The sequence below is a fragment of the Danio rerio genome, chromosome 8, assembly GCF_049306965.1.
Source record: "Danio rerio strain Tuebingen ecotype United States chromosome 8, GRCz12tu, whole genome shotgun sequence".
In the NCBI taxonomy this organism is placed as follows: domain Eukaryota; kingdom Metazoa; phylum Chordata; class Actinopteri; order Cypriniformes; family Danionidae; genus Danio; species Danio rerio.
The window spans coordinates 14,142,750-14,160,000 of record NC_133183.1 but is presented as its reverse complement, the minus strand read 5'-3'; the positions used below and the strand labels follow the sequence as shown (position 1 = coordinate 14,160,000).

Sequence of the window (17,251 nt, the reverse complement as noted above, 5' to 3'; positions counted from 1 at the left end):
AAGGTTAGAGCATGGTGTGCGTTGCACTTTTTAGGTCATTATGTTTGTTTTTTTCTCTTATACTTATTTTTTTTCTTTTGAATGATAGACTCATGATGATAGATATTTAAGGGTTGTTGCTATGGCAGTGTATTGGATCAAATGAGTCCAAGGAGAGCTGCGAGTGTTAATGTCCCAACCATCCACACAGAAAATGCACACTGCGTCAGCCATCATCAGCTTCAAGCGTGTTCACACACATACACACCGACACACACTTCGCTTGCAGTGTTGTCACTGCGACATATGCGCACGCAGACTTGTTAGCGACACTCTCTCAAAGAACTCGCTGCTCGTTCACACCCCGCAGGAGAGCTTTACGCTTTTATGTGTCATAGGAAAAGGGCTTCACTTTAGGGCTCATTTTTGCTTATCGCCAACCGAGGCTACGCTTACATTAGTGCATTTTCATTTTAACACAGGATTTTAAAGGGGACATATTGTGCCCTTTTTCAAAAATACAAGAAATAAAGAGAGCCAATTCTTCAAATAGGCCAAGTCAAAAGTGAAAGAAATATTTTGTTTATGTTTAATTTTGGCTTCCAGGGATTCTGAAAACATTAAATGATTATAAAAACGGCATGGTGCTTTTCCCTTGCTTTAAAGATGTGTCATTACCATTTCTATGTAGCTAACCTCCAAATCAATCAATCAGTTCATGTAAAGACAGGATAGGATTAAGAACATATTGGGCACTGGGGCTATATCAAACCCAAGGGCCTCATTTATTTTATCTTCTCCGATATATTCTCCTTTTTTTGTTGCTTTTATTATTTTATAATTTTCTAAATAATATTATTATTATTATACATTTTTCCACTATTTGATTTATATTTGATTATTATAAATGTTTTCTGTTTTATGTACAATCATACAAAATTTATCACATAACATAAACTTCAAATTTAACAAAATCAGAAAGAAATCTCTAAAATATCTTTAAAATCCATGTTTTCAATTTTCCATTTTGTCTTAAATCAATCAATTACAGAAGGTTGTTTTCACGTCAGATATATTGTCTGATGAAAGGCAGCGCTCAGTATTTCATTTCTATGTATTATTACTGTCGTGTTTATAAAAGGGATGTTCATTAATTTGAAAGTTTAAGCTGTCGATTTAGACTTAAACCGAGTATTTTCTTGAGCTGGATACTCCACAGTGAAAGACATTTTGGTAACTCAGTGTGTAGGCTTTTGGATTTGGTTTTTTGATTTGGACAGGATTGCGCAGGTTCGCAGTCTAAACTGCAGTTCAGTTATGAGTCCATTCTGCATGATTCCACCTGTCCAGGCTTCTCTTAATGCACATAAATAACGAATACTGCTTAAATTTTACTTTTTGTTCTATGATGCTCTTGGCTAGCCTCCCTTTGAATGGACAATTCTTGTGGTGGCGCCAAAATAAGAAACTGTGCTGGGAAATAAGGGACTTTCCTGGGAAAAAAAGCAGGGCATTTGGTCATCCTTATGTGGGACTAAACAGGGTTATTCAAAACACAGCGACAGCAGCTCCGAGTCATATTTTTCATATTAGCGACATGCTAAAGCAAAACAGCATTTCCTGCGTCATGGTGCAAAATTCATTCTTCATCCAGTCAATGGCTCCCTCCTTCCGTGGGCCCTTGGGCTACAGCTGCACCTGGCCCTTAGTTAATCCAGCCCTGTGTAAAGGTGCGTAACTGTCAGACATGCTCTATGGGCGTGCTCACACTAGGTACAGTTGCCTGTACTGGGTACGATTGTCTCCCCTTTCTTCTTCCCCGATGGTCTACACTCATGCTGCCATTTGCCTTCCGAACCTGAACACGCTTATGTCATATGTGATGCGACTGTTCAGTTTAATGCAAAGAGAAGTGCTCTCGATTAGTACAGTGCCGATTGCTTTTGTTCTATCGTTTTAGTTGTTTGGGATGCAGTGACAAGCAGTCAAATATTTTGCTGAACAGATCCACCACTTTTGATGCTCGTAAATGTTTATAAAGTCCTCGTTTTGCACTTATTAGGAGGTTTGCTGAAGGTGCAGCTGTCGTGCAGCGAGGAGTTGGCATCCTTAATAAACTATGACAGTTCGCGTTAATTAAAACGTAAGAATGTAAGAATGTTTAATAAATCCACACTTCTCAAACGAACCAGTAAACGTACCCGGGCATGGTTCGGATAGCATAGTGTGAGTATGCCCTATAACAGGGGTGACCCCTGTTCCCTGACCCCTGTTCCTGGAGATCGACCTTCCTGCAGATATCAGTTGCAACCAGTATCAAACACACCTGCCTGTAATTATCAAGTGCCGTTCGGGTCCTAATAAATTGATTCAGGTGTGTTTGATCAGGGTTGGAGCTAAACTCTTTAGGAAGGTCGATCTCCAGGAACAGGGTTAAGCACCCCTGCCCTATAAAGAGACACTGTTCCCTGAGCAACTCCTTTACACACCACGGGAACTGGAATGAACAGTTAGTGTGTGTGCTTTGAAGGATGAATATGCATACAAATATGTAAAAAAAATAAAATAAAAAAATAAAAAATCTTAAATGAGCATAAACAGTTTGGAAAATAATCAAATGCTTGTCATTATAGAGTTTATAAAACTTATAGTCTGTAGTGCATTTGATATTGAAGCTCCTCAGTTATTTGACGTCAATCATACAACAAATCAGAGTCACAAGAAAGCGAGAGATTCATTCACTGCTTTTGACAGAACAATTACAGTAACTTTAATAAGAATATGTGTATATTTGATTCATATAGTGAAGAAAAAGTGTAGAAATTTGATTACTTGATTCAATTTGACTCAAATCCTTATATCTGCATATGTATATTAACTATTAGTTGTATTTGCACTGCAGATATTTGCACTTGACTAATTTTATCACTGGCTATTTCATCTCACTTATGTTTGTTGACAATAAAACTGCTTTGAACAGATTAAGGGGTTTGGATTTTTGCTAACGCGCTAATAGGGGCCTGCAGAGTTTGGCTTTGGGCCCCTAGAAGTCTTGGATTGGCTCTAAAAATAAATCTTTGCTGTCCCCTGGATATGTCTGTGAATTTTCAGCTGGAAATACTCCCAAGTTTATTTACCGTAGCCTGTCCTATTTGGCCCTATTTGGGTGTCAGCAAAATATATGGTGTTTTGTTTGTGCCACTTTAAATGCAAATGATCTGCCGCTTTCCAGGGGTGGAGCCTCTTGCTTTATACTGACACTTCAGAAACATCCAAAAAAAAAAAAAAAAAAACGGTCTAACACAGCTAAAATTTCAGAATAATTACGAAGAGGAAGAGGACACAACTTCTAGACAGAATTGGATGTCTCTGAATGATTTTCTTATGCATTTATTTAATTGTTAAGAAGTTGAATCAACTTATAATGCTATAATTCTTATAGATGCTGATCAGTTTCATCTATTTGCAACTATATAAAGAGAGAGGTCAGCAACATATTTTGAACTTCAGAGGGGGATCAAGCCTCATTTATGGTTGCTAAACCACCCCCGCCTCTAATTTGCACCCTGACATGGACTATTTGCAGTATAAAATAATAGCAGAACTTTGGTCTGTGAATACAGTTAGAAATGAAAATCCAGGGTTTTTAAGAGTCTGCAGCATTTCCAAAAGTGTTTTTGAGGGTCAATAACTCTGGAGTGGCGTTGATGCTTGGTGTAACCATAACAATAGTTGTGTATGTTAAAACATAAAGCACTAGCGTAAATATAGCTTGAGCTTCCTTTATGCTCAAGTGCCAGTTTTTGATGAATGATATTTGATGTCTGGAACACGCGGGTCTGTCCTTGGAAAAAGGCAGAGTTTGCCTCACTCAGAATCAAGATTTATTTTTTTTTTTAAATCCTCATCGAGGTGACCTGAGCCACTTTGCTGATGCATGCAATAAAGAGAGCTGTCTGGGAAACTCAAACCGCGCAGCTTCCAGAGCCGCTGGCTGTGAGCCCGCTGAACTGAAGCGCTATCAGTGCTGAGCAGCAGACTGCACCTGTTCCTTTAATGCAGTGCCCAGGACCACATGCTGACACAGAGACCGCATTGTTGTTATTGTTTAAGACAGGCTTTTAGGAAAGGCCAGAGTCAACCAAAGAACTGTTAAACACTGGAAATGCGCCAAATTGTGTCCAAACCGAGTATGGACTATAAGATGGAAGTGGCAAGCAGTTTTTTACACAAAAATAGCAAATGCTATTATCAAGGTTTTCAATAGTTTCTTCTACACCAAATCAGCATATCAGAGGGACGACATGTGGCAATGAAGACTGAATGATCAGCTTTCTGTCATAGGAAAACATCACATTTTAAAATCTGTAATTTAGCCTCAATGATTACTGTAATTTTCTCAGTAATGGGTTGCAGCTGGAAGGGTATCTGTTGCGTAAAACATATCCTGGATAAGTTGGCGGTTCATTCCGCTGTGGCGACCCCAGATTAATAAAAGGACTAAGCCGAAAAACAAAAGAATGAATTAATGATTACTGTAATCTAGAAAACATAGACAGAATTGCAGAATCCAATAAATAAATAAATAGAAAGTAGCACTGCATACTAATCAAAACACCATGTCTTTAAGGTTTTGTGAATCAGTAACAATTAAGAATAGCAATTGAGTTATTTAATTTTGTTGAGTTATAAATGTTTTCAGTCACAGGTGAATTGGGTAAGCTAAATGAATGAGTGAATGAGTGTGAATGGATGTTTCCCAGTGATAGGTTGTGGCTGGAAGGGCATCTGCTGCGAAAAAACATGCTGGATAAGTTGGTGGTTCATTCTGCTGTGTGGACCCCAGAACAATAATGGGACTAAGCCGAAAAGAAAATGAATAATGAATGAAGGTTTTCAGTTAGATTTAGTCACATATTTCACTTTTTTTTTTTTAGTATGTTTCATTAATAAAATATTTGTAAAACTCACAGACAGATATGACAATTGATCAACAATATTGATCTATGAATATGTTTAAATATGGAAATGTCCACCTCAAGCTTTCCCCCCTGAAAACATACAAAAAGTAATCATTACAAAAAAAGTTTTGTATTTTAAAATAAAAATGTTCTTTACAATATTCAGTTCAATAAATCTATTTCTATAGTGTTTTTAGCAATGAAGATTGTGTCAAAGAAGCTTAGCATAGATAAAGCTATTCATCATTTATTCTCTTTTTTATTATTATTGTTGTTATTATTATTATTAATAATAATATTATTATGTTATTAGTATTATTCAGGTAGAGGCTTTAAAAGACATCTTTTGTAAGCTGTTTGAACAGAACTGTGTGTAGGTATAGTGTGTACACGGTCATATTGGAGTGATATAAACCCAACAAGTCTCTTTTTTAAACTTTCCTGACCTTAAGAAAGGACCCAAATCGCAGTGATTTTAAGGTACCCGCTACGTGACGTAGGTGTGTGGTTTTCCCCACCCACCGAATTGATTGACAGATGCCATGTTTCTATAATAACATGTAGAACATTTTTGCAAATAAACTGGGATTAAAATATTTGTTCCAACTCTTTGATTTGCATAAGTTTAAAACATTTTAAAATAGAGTATGTTTGTAAGAAAGACAGTAAAATTTCTGTGGAATTCTTAACTGCTATAATCACCTTGGTTGCATGGTGTCAGTAAGCTGAAATATATCTGTGTGCGTACCGCAAACAGCATTTGTGTGAGACTCGTCATTTCAGAAAGGCTTGAATAAACTCCACCACAAATACACAAAATAAACTTACTTTTGAATAATGAGCTGTGTTTTAGCTTCATCCGAGTCTGTCTGTGTCACTGTGCTGTTTATCTGACGTAACTCATGATGAGAAACAGACATGCACATTGGAATAGTGGGTGGGGAGAAGCATCTCATTTGGATTTAAAGCCACAGGCCACAAAAACAGCTACAGTATACTCAGACACCAAAATGGGCAAATTCTGGAGGCTATAATAAATTATCTGATGGGTGTTTCGAGCTGAAACTTTACAGACACATTCTGGAGACACCAAAGACTTATCTCACATCTTGTAAAAGCAGTAAAATAGGTGCTCTTTAAATAATAATTTGGCCTTTTGCCTTATATTTATGCTATATATATAATATAATATATAGATACATTTTTTTATTTTTATTATTCTTATTATTATTATTATTATTATTATTTAAAAAAAAAATTTAAAGTGGGAGCTGTGCCCCAGTAGAATTTTATGTCTAGCAATGGCCCTGGTAAAAACATAATCGCATTTATACCACAATGGAGTTCAATGCTGAAAACCTGTGTCTGTTCCTACCTTTACCTTGATTTGCTCGCCATCTTGTGCATTGCTTTTTTTGTCAAGTGACTTTTTTTACATTTTAAAATTTTGATTCATTTATTACATTTAATTGGAACATTTAATTTCAGTTGACTTTTTTTGTAGCTCTGCAATAAAACAAAGAAACAAAAGGTTACGTTTAAATCGAAGTAATGATCTCTGTCAAAGACATTCGCTCCAACCAACTCCCCATCATTCTCCTTCTCTTTTTTCAGATGGGATAGTGGGCCAAATCAAAGGTTACCATGGATCAACTTTGCCCCATGGGCCAACTTTGGGCATCTCTGATCTAAACATTTTAAAAAAATTTCTGCTTGTTCAAACTAATATATATAAAATGAGCTGAGTCAACACAATTCTTTGTTAAACAAATTAACTGTTTAAGGTTCAATTTATTTACATTTGTAAAAACAAATCTATTACCTTAATCCATTTGTGTTAAAACAACATGAAAGAATTTTATCAAACCCAGCCTTTTTTTATGGTGTATGTAACTTCATCTTATTCAAGCATACTATCTAAATATGTCTTTTCATCTCTGCTTTTTTTCTCCAGCTACTGTCAGAAAGCCAGATCAACATGGTGAAAGTGGTGAACTCGGTGAGTGACGCGCTCAGCTCCATGCAGAAGGAAAATGGAAACATCAAGAGCCGTCTTAAGGCAGATCTGCAGAGGGCTCCGGTGCGCAGTGTCCGGCCCAAAGGCTGCGCCGCTGGAGAGGGTAAAAAAAACTCCTCATTAGCCACATATTCTCAACTCTCCAGCAGGCCCTAATGAGCCCTGGAAATGGCTTCACACCTATATTTCCTCGTAAGATTCCCTAGCAGTGTGAAAGAGACATGCCACTGCTTAGACAGCAGGAGCGACACGACAGATTTAAAGTCTAAAAGCTTTCTTTTCTTATATTGAACATTGAAAGGGTCTCAAAACATACAAAGACCAATGCAGTTATGGCTTGGAGCTTAATACAGGGTGTAAAGTTAAGTGAAAGTACAAATGCTGAGCAAAAAGTTTATTCAGTTAAATAATTTAAGTATCTGGCCAAAATTTAAGTTAATGTTTTGAGTAAAATTAAATATGTACTTTATAGTAATCAACAGTGTTGGTTAAATTACGTTGAAAAGAAAAAGTAATAGATTATAAATTACTGACTACTAATGGAAAAATTGTAATCTGATTACATTTCTAATTAATTCATGTAACAAGTAATCAGATTACTAATTACTTTAGTTAAAAGTTACTTTTAAAACATATAAAATCTATAAAAGTACAACATAAACTGCAGCTCTTTCAGTAATTTAATATTCACTCTAAAATATTACAATGGGTTGATCACAGCAGCTTGACATATTCAAAAGACTTAAAGAGTTCGCCCAAAACCTAAAATTCTTTTATCATTCTCTTGTTCCAAACCCGTTTGTCTTTTTTTTTAACACAAAAGAAGACATTTAGAAAAAACATCCATTGACATCCATAGTATGCAAAAGCAGTGCAGTGTTTGGGTGTTCTGTGTTTGTCTAAGGAAATCCGTCCACCAAAATGTATATATTCCATACAAAGCATGAAGCTGATCAGTCAGTTCTTGCTATGTGACTTTTTCAATTGGGTGTGCCTGGGAAATGTGAGCATGCAACATGCTCTCCTAATGTGCACACTCGCAAAAGACACAATATGTGAAAGCAGCTACACTTCTCTTCACATTCAGAAGATACCTTTACTCCTGATCCTGCACAAAAATCCAATTTAGCCTGTTTAGGCTGAGTTGGGCCGCTGTGTTTCTGAGTGACGGTGTTCTCCTTGGTAACGAGTAATGACGTAGAATGTTTTCTGTTCAAGTGCTTGAACAAGTTGTTGATCGAGTTAAAAGCAGTTGACAGTTCGTTAAAGACTGGACATGGACTTTTACAGCAGTGTTTTTGTTTTTACGCTCAATGAAATCAAAGTAATGTCTGTTTTTGCACTTGAAAAAGCAACCACTCTCGACAGCTCAGTCACTCCTTGTATTCAAACCATTTGTTAAGGGATTTATAAAGCATAAATAGTCCTCACTTTAGATTAGGTCACAAAACTGGATGTAGTTGAGTTAATAAAGCATTTTATGTAATGTAATGTAATGTGTCGTTATGTAGCGCATTTATTGTGTATGGCCATACACCCAAAGAGCTTTATAATCATGAGGGGGGGTCTCTCCACACCACCACCAGTGTGCAGCATCCACTTGGATGATGCAAGGACAGCCACAGGACAATGGCGCCAGTGTGCTCGCCACACACCAGCTATTGGTGGAGTGGAGAGACAGTAATACAGCCAATTCGATGGATTGGGATGATTGGGAGGCCATGATCTTAAGGGCCGATTGAGAGACTTTGGCCCCCTACTCTCCCCTACTCTTTACGAGAAGTGCCATGGGATTTTTACGACCACAGAGAGTTAGGACCTTGGTTTTAACGTCTTATCCGAAAGACGGCACCCACTGACAGTATAGTGTCCCCTTCACTTTTACTGGGGCATTAGGACTCACACAGACCACAAGTTGAGCGGGGGCTGACCTTTCTAGCTCAACTTCCAACAGCAAGTTAGTTTTTCCCATGTGGTCTCCCATCAAGGTATGACCAGGCTCAGCCCTGCTTAGCTTCAGTCTTGGGCTGCAGGGTGATATGGCTGTGGCGTATGTTTATTAACATACAAATTAATTATTAGTATATGCCTAAATAATAAGAATTCCTTCCTTTTCTTTTCGGCTTAGTCCCTTTATTAATCCGGGGTCGCCATAGCGGGATGAACCGCCAACTTATACAGCCCATGTTTAACGCAGCGGATTCCCTTCCAGCTGCAACCCATCTCTGGGAAACATCCATACACACCCATTCACACCCATACACTATGGACAATTTAGCCTACCCAATTCATCTGTACCGCATATCTTTGGATTGTGGGGCAAACCGAAGCATTCGGAGGAAACCCAAGCGAACGCAGTGAGAACATGCAAACTCCACACAGAAACGCCAACTTACTCAGCCGAGGCTCGAACCAGCGACCTTCTTGCTGTGAGGCGACAGCACAACCTACTGCACCACTAATAATAAGAATTATAAATGTTAATTTGAATATGTCATTAATCATTTACTCTCTTATTCTAAATGATCTTTAAAAACAACCAACTATGCTTAAATAACTGGTTTGTAAATAATGCAATACTTAATTTAGTAATGAAAAATAAAGCATTACCAAATTACGAAAGTACAATTATTAAGTACATTATAAATGTGCTTATAAGTCAGTAATACAGCATTTGTATCTTCAGTTATAAACTGTTTACTAACGTTTATTAATGTAGAGTTAATGCTTAACAGATACTGAATTCACTATTTGCTAATGTTTAATAAATGATTTATAGTGTGTAGTTATTATAAAAGTTTTAGTATCTTTTTGCAAGAGTATATTTAGAGTACATCATGCTCTGTATATGCATGTGTGTGTGTGTGCGAGAGCAGGCATTGATGAGCTCCGGAGCATCAGAGACGATCTCATTAATATTCATGACCATTCCAAATATAGTCAAACCGTGATTTTTATTCTAGAGCAGGGGTGCCTAAACTTGGTCCTGGAGGACTGGTGTCCAACTTGTTTTAAAACACTTGCTATGAGTATACCTTGTAGGAGCTTGATTGGCATGTTCAAGTGTGTTTGATCTAAATTCTCTAGGACACCGGCCCTCCGGGACCGGGTTTGGGCAACTCTACTCTAGAGCTTATTCTTCTTGTTATAAATTAGTATATGCAACCATTTCTGCAGATTTTTTTACTCTCTTAGGCCAGTCTTGAATCAATGCACTATATGGCACCTTTAAAAATACATACAATGCAGTAATCAAGTACAATTACTCAAGCACTTAAAATACTTACAATGCCGTAATCATGTACAATTACTTAAGTATTTTAAAGCACTGTTCTTAATGTGCATTGATGATGCTGGCATGCATCTTCTGGCAGGTTCCAGACCCAGAGACTGCAGTGACATCTATGCCAGCGGGCAAAGAGAGGATGGCATCTACTCGGTGTTCCCCACGCATTACCCAGCAGGCTTCCAGGTCTTCTGTGACATGACTACTGATGGAGGCGGGTGGACGGTGAGTCGCTGATGTGTCACTTCATAAGTCATGCGATGTTCGGACGTACTTTTTGGTCACCTCCGGGCATTTTTTATGTATTTATATATATATTTTTTTTGCTAAATGTATTTGAGCAGCCGTAGGAATAAAAATCACTTGTAATGAGTCACTCCATTAGGCATTGACTTGTTAAGCGTAGGCTCCCACGCATTAGTAAGCAGGTCACAGATACGCACATGAATGCATTCGCATGCACAAACACGCTTCAAACCGATGTTTCACTAGTGTACAGTTCATTACAGCTGCTGCATACATAATAGACTAAGCAAACTATCTGTTCTGAGAGCATTAGCTCGTATGTAGGAGAGTATTCATTTCATGGTCTTTTGAATAATGATAGAGATAAGACATGGACTGGCAGTGTGTGTGTGTGTGTATATATATGAGAATACATATATATACAGCTTTGGAAAAGAATTCTCTAAAATTTTCAGTTTGTCCAAATTTATATTTTGCAGTAATGTCATTGATGAAACAGAATAGTTTAACTACTGATGATATTTCAAAAACACTTTGAATGATCTTTTATCACTTCAAAAACACATGTTTTAGACATGTCTATTGTCATTTTTTGACCACACAATACCATTAATTTAATTTCAGAAGCATCAAAACATAAATATTTGGTACAATAACCCAGATTTTCAATCAAAAACTGTAAACATTTCTTTCCATTTATTGTTTGCGTTTTACTTGTATAAAATAAAACAGATATTACAATTTTAGTCAAACTTATTCCTCATTAATTCAGTAAATCCAGAGAACATGCTTTTATTATGCCTTTATTAAAAGAATAATTCAGATGTTGTTAATAATCGTATCATTTGGGTAAGTTTATTTGGTTTTATTTGTCAATTGATCCATTTTTGGAAACTCATTTTGGAGTTGTTGTTATAGCAACAGGGCTGTAAGCTCAGGGTTATTGAACATAAACAAGATAAGATTAGTGGAGGGGATGCTCAAACCTTTCTGTGCTGCTGCTTTATTCTTTACCAGAGAGGGCTATATATATACACACAAAAAGAATGTTTTATTACTTTCGACAATTAGACAGCCTTCTCTGGTATTATTATATTGTTTTTCATTTTTCTATTTTTATTTTTATTGTTGTTATTGATATTTAATTCAGTTGAAAACATATATAATTTTTAGAATATTATTTAGTTTTTGAACATTTAGATTTTTAAACATTTTTGTTTTAATTTTTTAATTTATTTTAGCTAAAATAGATAAAAATTTGACATCTTACAAAATTGTATTATAGTTTAAATAATTTAAAAAATCTGACAAATAGGCAAAAAAAGAGTATTTTAGTATCATTCAGACAACTAGGTTTTGCCTATTTGTCAGATTTATTTTAAAGAAATTAACAATATACCACAATTTTGTATGATCACTAATTATTTTTATATTTTATATTTCTGGAGATCGTGAATTATGTAGTCAGAAATACGTAAGGCTGCATTTCGTCTTTAAAATGAACACTACAGGGCGGTGTAGCGCCGTTCCTTTTCGCGCTTACCAGCTGACCCCTTAACTTTGTATGGACGGCATTACCGTTTTTACCAGTTTGTCCAGTAGCTCGCCATGTATGTCAGCAAACTTGAATCACAGAGGAGTTGACCACAATGACAGGGTTCGAGTCTGGCAAAATATGGTAGGATTTTCACTGTACAATTGCAATTACAGTAAGTGGAACACAATGATTGCTTCAAAGTGGCACGTTTCCAAGGCTTTCTTTTCAGACGGCATGTTTAATCGTCTTAAAAAGTGGTTTAATCAGTTCTCAGGGAGGTACGTCTGTTGTGCTTTCCATATCAACAATTAACTTCAGATCTTCAACATTTTCAATCCTCTAAGAATATGAAAAAAGCACTTTGTTTTAATTTCATTCAGTGCCATTATGTGTACGACAAACGAATTAGAGTATGTGAAATGTATCTGATAATGAATAATTGAAAGAACACTGTCACGCCGTATCCTCATTTGCTCTCTGTCCTCCGAAGACTCTTTGAACAATACTTGGAGAACATCATAAGCTTTATTTCTGTGTTTGCCTGTGCAAGGCTATTGCAATGAAAGAAGATATTTCAAATAACAGATGGTGTTACTAAGATTTTGAGCATCCTGATATGAAAAAACACAGCGGGGGCCAGGCTGACATCTGCAGGAAGAGGAAAGAAGATATTTGATGACACATCGTCTTTATGGTCATCATCCACTGTTTCATTAAGATCAGTGGTAGAGGCATTGGGGATTTCGTGCCAAATGTAAAAAACTCCCAACTTTAGCCCTGCAATGAAATAGGAAGATGCTTTTCAAATTATATTTAACAGAGCAAGGAAATTTTCACATTATGTCTGATAATATTTTTTCTTCTGGAGAAAGTCTTATTTGTTTTATTTTTCCTGGAATAAAAGTAGTTTTTACTTTTTTAAACCCTTTTAAGTTCAATATTATTAGCCCCTTTAAGCCATATTTTTTTCCATTGTCTACAGAATAAACCATCATTATACGACCTAATTACTCTAACTTGCCTAATTAACCTAGTTACACCTTTAAATTGCACTTTAGGCTAAATACTAGTATCTTGAAAAATATCTAGTAAAATATTATGTGTTATTAAATATGAAATTAGTTGTTAAAACTATTATGTTTAGAAATGTGTTGAAATATATCGTATTGCTGTTAAATACAAAATGGGGGAAAATATATAGAGGGTATAATAAATCAGAAGGCCTAATAATTCTGACTTCAACTCTCTATGTATAAACATAGACATATTTTGCAATGAAGTTATTAGAAATAAATTATTTCAATAGATACTACCATCTTTCACAGTGCTTAAATTAAATTTTCATGCCTTCCCTCATGTTTTATAACCTTGTCTTTTTGTTTGGCGATATTGTAATAACAAATATGCTTTATAAACCCCTATTGCATAAATTAATGGGCAATAATATTTCTGAAAAAAAGTGGATGGCACTATATAGTAGCACCCTATAGAAACCAAAAGGACACTACATATCCTTGTGTACCAAACACAGTCACATAGTGGCCTTCATTCTGACACAATCTCAGGACGCATATTTTCATGTTTGCTTATGTTGGCTTGCATACATGGTGTTGAAAAGGGTGACATATTGTATCCCCTGATTACAGTCAAAGCTGCTTTGCGGCAGTGGAAGCATTAGCTTAACACATCGTCTTTCACCGTTAAGCGTGCCGTGAGCGCTGGGAATCTGAAGAGGCAGAAAGGAACTGTTACAGGGAATTAATAGATCCAGCACCCCTATTCATCATCTCCGGCCTCCAGCGGTTTTTGATGAGGATGTGGGGCTTTTCTTCTGGTACCGGAGTAGATCAGGCCGAGTTCAGACGGGTCACGGAGAGGGTTGCTGAAGGAGGGGGTTATAATTTCACATGCTTGGACATGCACACAATCCCTGTCACGGACATTCCTAGTTAGTGGAGGAATGAGCTCTCCTCTCTCCTCTCCAAACGCTCGCTCTCTGGTGTTTTATTAAAGGAATAGTTGAGCCTGAAATGAAAGTCTGTCATTATGTACTCTCCCTCATGTTGTTCCAAAGTCACATGGTGTTATTTATTTATTTATTTGTTCTTTTGAAGAATAAATATGGCTTTTTTGAAGGACTTTTTATACAGCAATTCATAGTTGATATGCATATCATAGAAAAACAAAACAAAAGCACCTACACTTTAAGTGAATGTTGAAAAACATTTCTCAAAAGAGGATTTAGAATATATAATGTATCAGTCATTTTGAAGAACCAGAATTCTGATAATTTTAATCCAGGCTCATTCTGATTACGTATACCTATTTACATTTCTAGAGAAAGTAAAATGCGTCCCAGGAGCTTCGTTTTTTGCAGTTTTTTTTTTTTTCGTGAATCCACCTGAGGTTGTTGTGTACGCTTTTTCAGATCTCAGTTGTGGAAGATGATCATCAACTGAAGACTGGGCGGGGTGGACAATCGCAAACTGAAGTCTTAGGAGCAGAGGGGGTTGTCTTGGTGTTGGTTATGTGAATGATCGCAAATTAAAGAGCATGCAAGAGGGTTGAGAGATGGTTGGGGCCATGGAGTGTACGATCGTGAACTGTAAAGCGTGAGGGAGGGGAGTGGTGGTTAGAGGTGGCCCAAGATTGCGAACTGAATAATTTTTAATTTGGACAATTATGAACTTCAAAAGCTGTGGGGGGGGGGGGGGGGGGGGGGGGGGTGTACGGGTAATTTTTTATCAAGAAAAGAAGGGCATGTGCTCTGCCTAGGTCGAGCTTTACCTGTACACGTGCCTGTTAAGTGGCCAGCTGGTAAGCGCTAAAAGCAACAGTGCCATACCGCCCTGTAGCATTCTTTTTAAAAGTTGAAATGCAGCTCTATGTTCCTCTGAGTACATGATTTGGGATCTCCAAAAATGTATACAGGGCTACGTTTTCAGAATGAGCCTATGTTGCAACAATTTCCATGTTCCAGGCATTTGCAGTGTGATTATTACACTCGTTGTAAACTGTGACTGTTCAAGACCGTTTTTTGATTCTCTTTGACAGATTCAACTATAAGAATATGCATAAGAATCATACATTTGTTAAACCAAGTTTAGATAACATGATTTTTTTTCAGATTTCGGCATCATTTACTTGACGTACAGTGTCCGTGGGGTTTTGTAAATGACAAATGAGATTCAGGACGCAAGATTTAGTCATTTCTTCTCATGTAGTGTTTTATAGTACATGACAATCAATGCTTTTTCTGCAGTTAACACAGTCAACACAGAAAGTCAAGCATGTTACATTTTTTCACTGTTGTTTACATTAGGTTACATTCCATGGGAAATACTTAACTTGAATTTTTCACCAGATGTTGTTAACAACCAAAGAAATTCATATATGCAAAGAAAACAATATTAATTATTTTACAAATTACATTATGCGTAATAAAAAGAAATGACACTGGGAAAAAGTATTGAACACATGAAGAAAAGGAGGTGTAGAGAGGCAGTGAAAGCCCAGACAGCATCTGAAATCCCTCAGTAGTTCCTCAGCAACTCTCTGCCCTTCCTCGTTGTAAATTAATATTAGCTGCTTCATTCCAACATCTACATTAGCAGGAGGATGAAGATGAAATCAGGTTGGACATTTCAGCAAGACAATGATCATAAACACAGCCAAGGAAACTCTCAAATGCTTTCAGAGAAAGAAAATCAAGCTGTCGAATGGCCTAGACAACCACCTGACCTTTATCCAATAGAAAATACAAAATGAAAAATCAGATTTGATAGACACAATGAGCAATGCATGTGACTTCATTCTCCATAGGAGAAGCATCTTTAAGCTGTCATCACCCAAACAAAAAAAAGATTATATAAAGTACATTTTATAGTTCTGCAATTTCTCCTTCTGTTATTGCATTGTGATTACACAGAACTCAGTTTTCAGATTGTTTTTGTTTTGTTATATTTTTATGTTTATATTTTTATGTATTGTTTGGGTTTTTACTAACATCTGGTTCAACTCCATGTCAACAGTATCTTTAAAAACATTTAAACCAGCAAAAAAACACGATGTGCTCAATACTTATTTCCCCACTGCATATATTATTACTGGAATTAATATTTAAAAACAAATCACTCATTATGTTTTCATTCACAATGGGGTGCAGGATATTTTTATATGAATACACGGTAACCGGCTGTCTACTGAGGGTTTTATTGTCATTTTAATGTGAAGAAAGTTTAGCATTTGTGATTTGTTTACAGTCGATGCTGGGAAACAGCTTCCACAACTCCGAAATCTCTTCTATCTACTCCTCTACTGTTTTCATTCAGAAAACACACACATATGTATGGGTGAACCTTCCGTCTGTGGGAAACACTTAATAGACAATTACAGAGACATTTGACAGAATGACTGTCGTAGATGTCACACAATGACTGATCGAGAAGCAAAGTGTAGTTTGGCATATTTCATATCCTTGACACATCAAGATTTTTTCTAGACAAAATGCCATAATCTGACAGAGCGACTGTCAGAGCTGACAATAAAAATCATGTAGTCTGAACGGGGCTTTGCACTTATTTAAACTGATATAATACAGATTCTTTTTAACCATTTTATTCAGACAGTTTAATTTAAAGGACTGACTCAATAGAATTATTTGTTAAGTCATTTGGACCAACTTTGGCACTTTTTGACAGATTTGAACTGAAAAATTGGCATGCTGAGCTTCTGATGATGTTTGTTTTGCATTCAACATCAGTTTTTGTTTTGGGTCGAACTTCTAAATATGTTCAATTCAATAGTTTCTTAGTATATTTTCAGTTCTTGCATACAAAAGACAGAGAGGAGCAATAAGTGCACATGGGGCTAATGAAAAAGCTACAATCCTCTAAAACCCTAAACGATGGCATACCGTGGTTAATTGGAGCAGATACTTCATTTATGCAGTAATCAGATGTATAAACATCTGGAAGGCAGCTGTGGCTGTCAGCCATGTCTGGAATAATGTCCCTGTTTTACCTCTGTCAGCACACAGGTGCATTACGCCTCCCAAACAGCGTTCCCAAACACCACTTCCCTAAATATCCCGTTAAGTGGACCAACACCAAAGAGGCAGAGATTTACAAACCTGGCCGTGAGTTTCCCTTTGTGTGTTTTCATCACTTTAACACGATCTACTACCCAAACTTCACCACTGAAATCTTTCTCTCAGCTTACTGGAT

The 17,251-nt window shown here is 36.6% G+C and overlaps 1 protein-coding gene across 22 annotated transcripts in view; it reads left to right on the top strand.

Annotated features, from left to right (window-relative positions):
• Positions 1-17,251, top strand: part of fibcd1a (fibrinogen C domain containing 1a) — a 398,615-nt gene that overhangs the window by 255,782 nt on the left and 125,582 nt on the right. For all 22 annotated transcript variants that reach the window (XR_012384132.1, XR_012384133.1, XR_012384135.1 and 19 more), the window contains 2 exons: positions 6,895-7,060; positions 10,332-10,468. Coding sequence is in view for 17 of the 22 variants with exons in the window: in XM_073910115.1 (XP_073766216.1) it covers positions 6,895-7,060; positions 10,332-10,468 (303 nt within the window). In the remaining 5 variants the exon portion in view is untranslated. The remainder of the gene's footprint in view (positions 1-6,894; positions 7,061-10,331; positions 10,469-17,251) is intronic.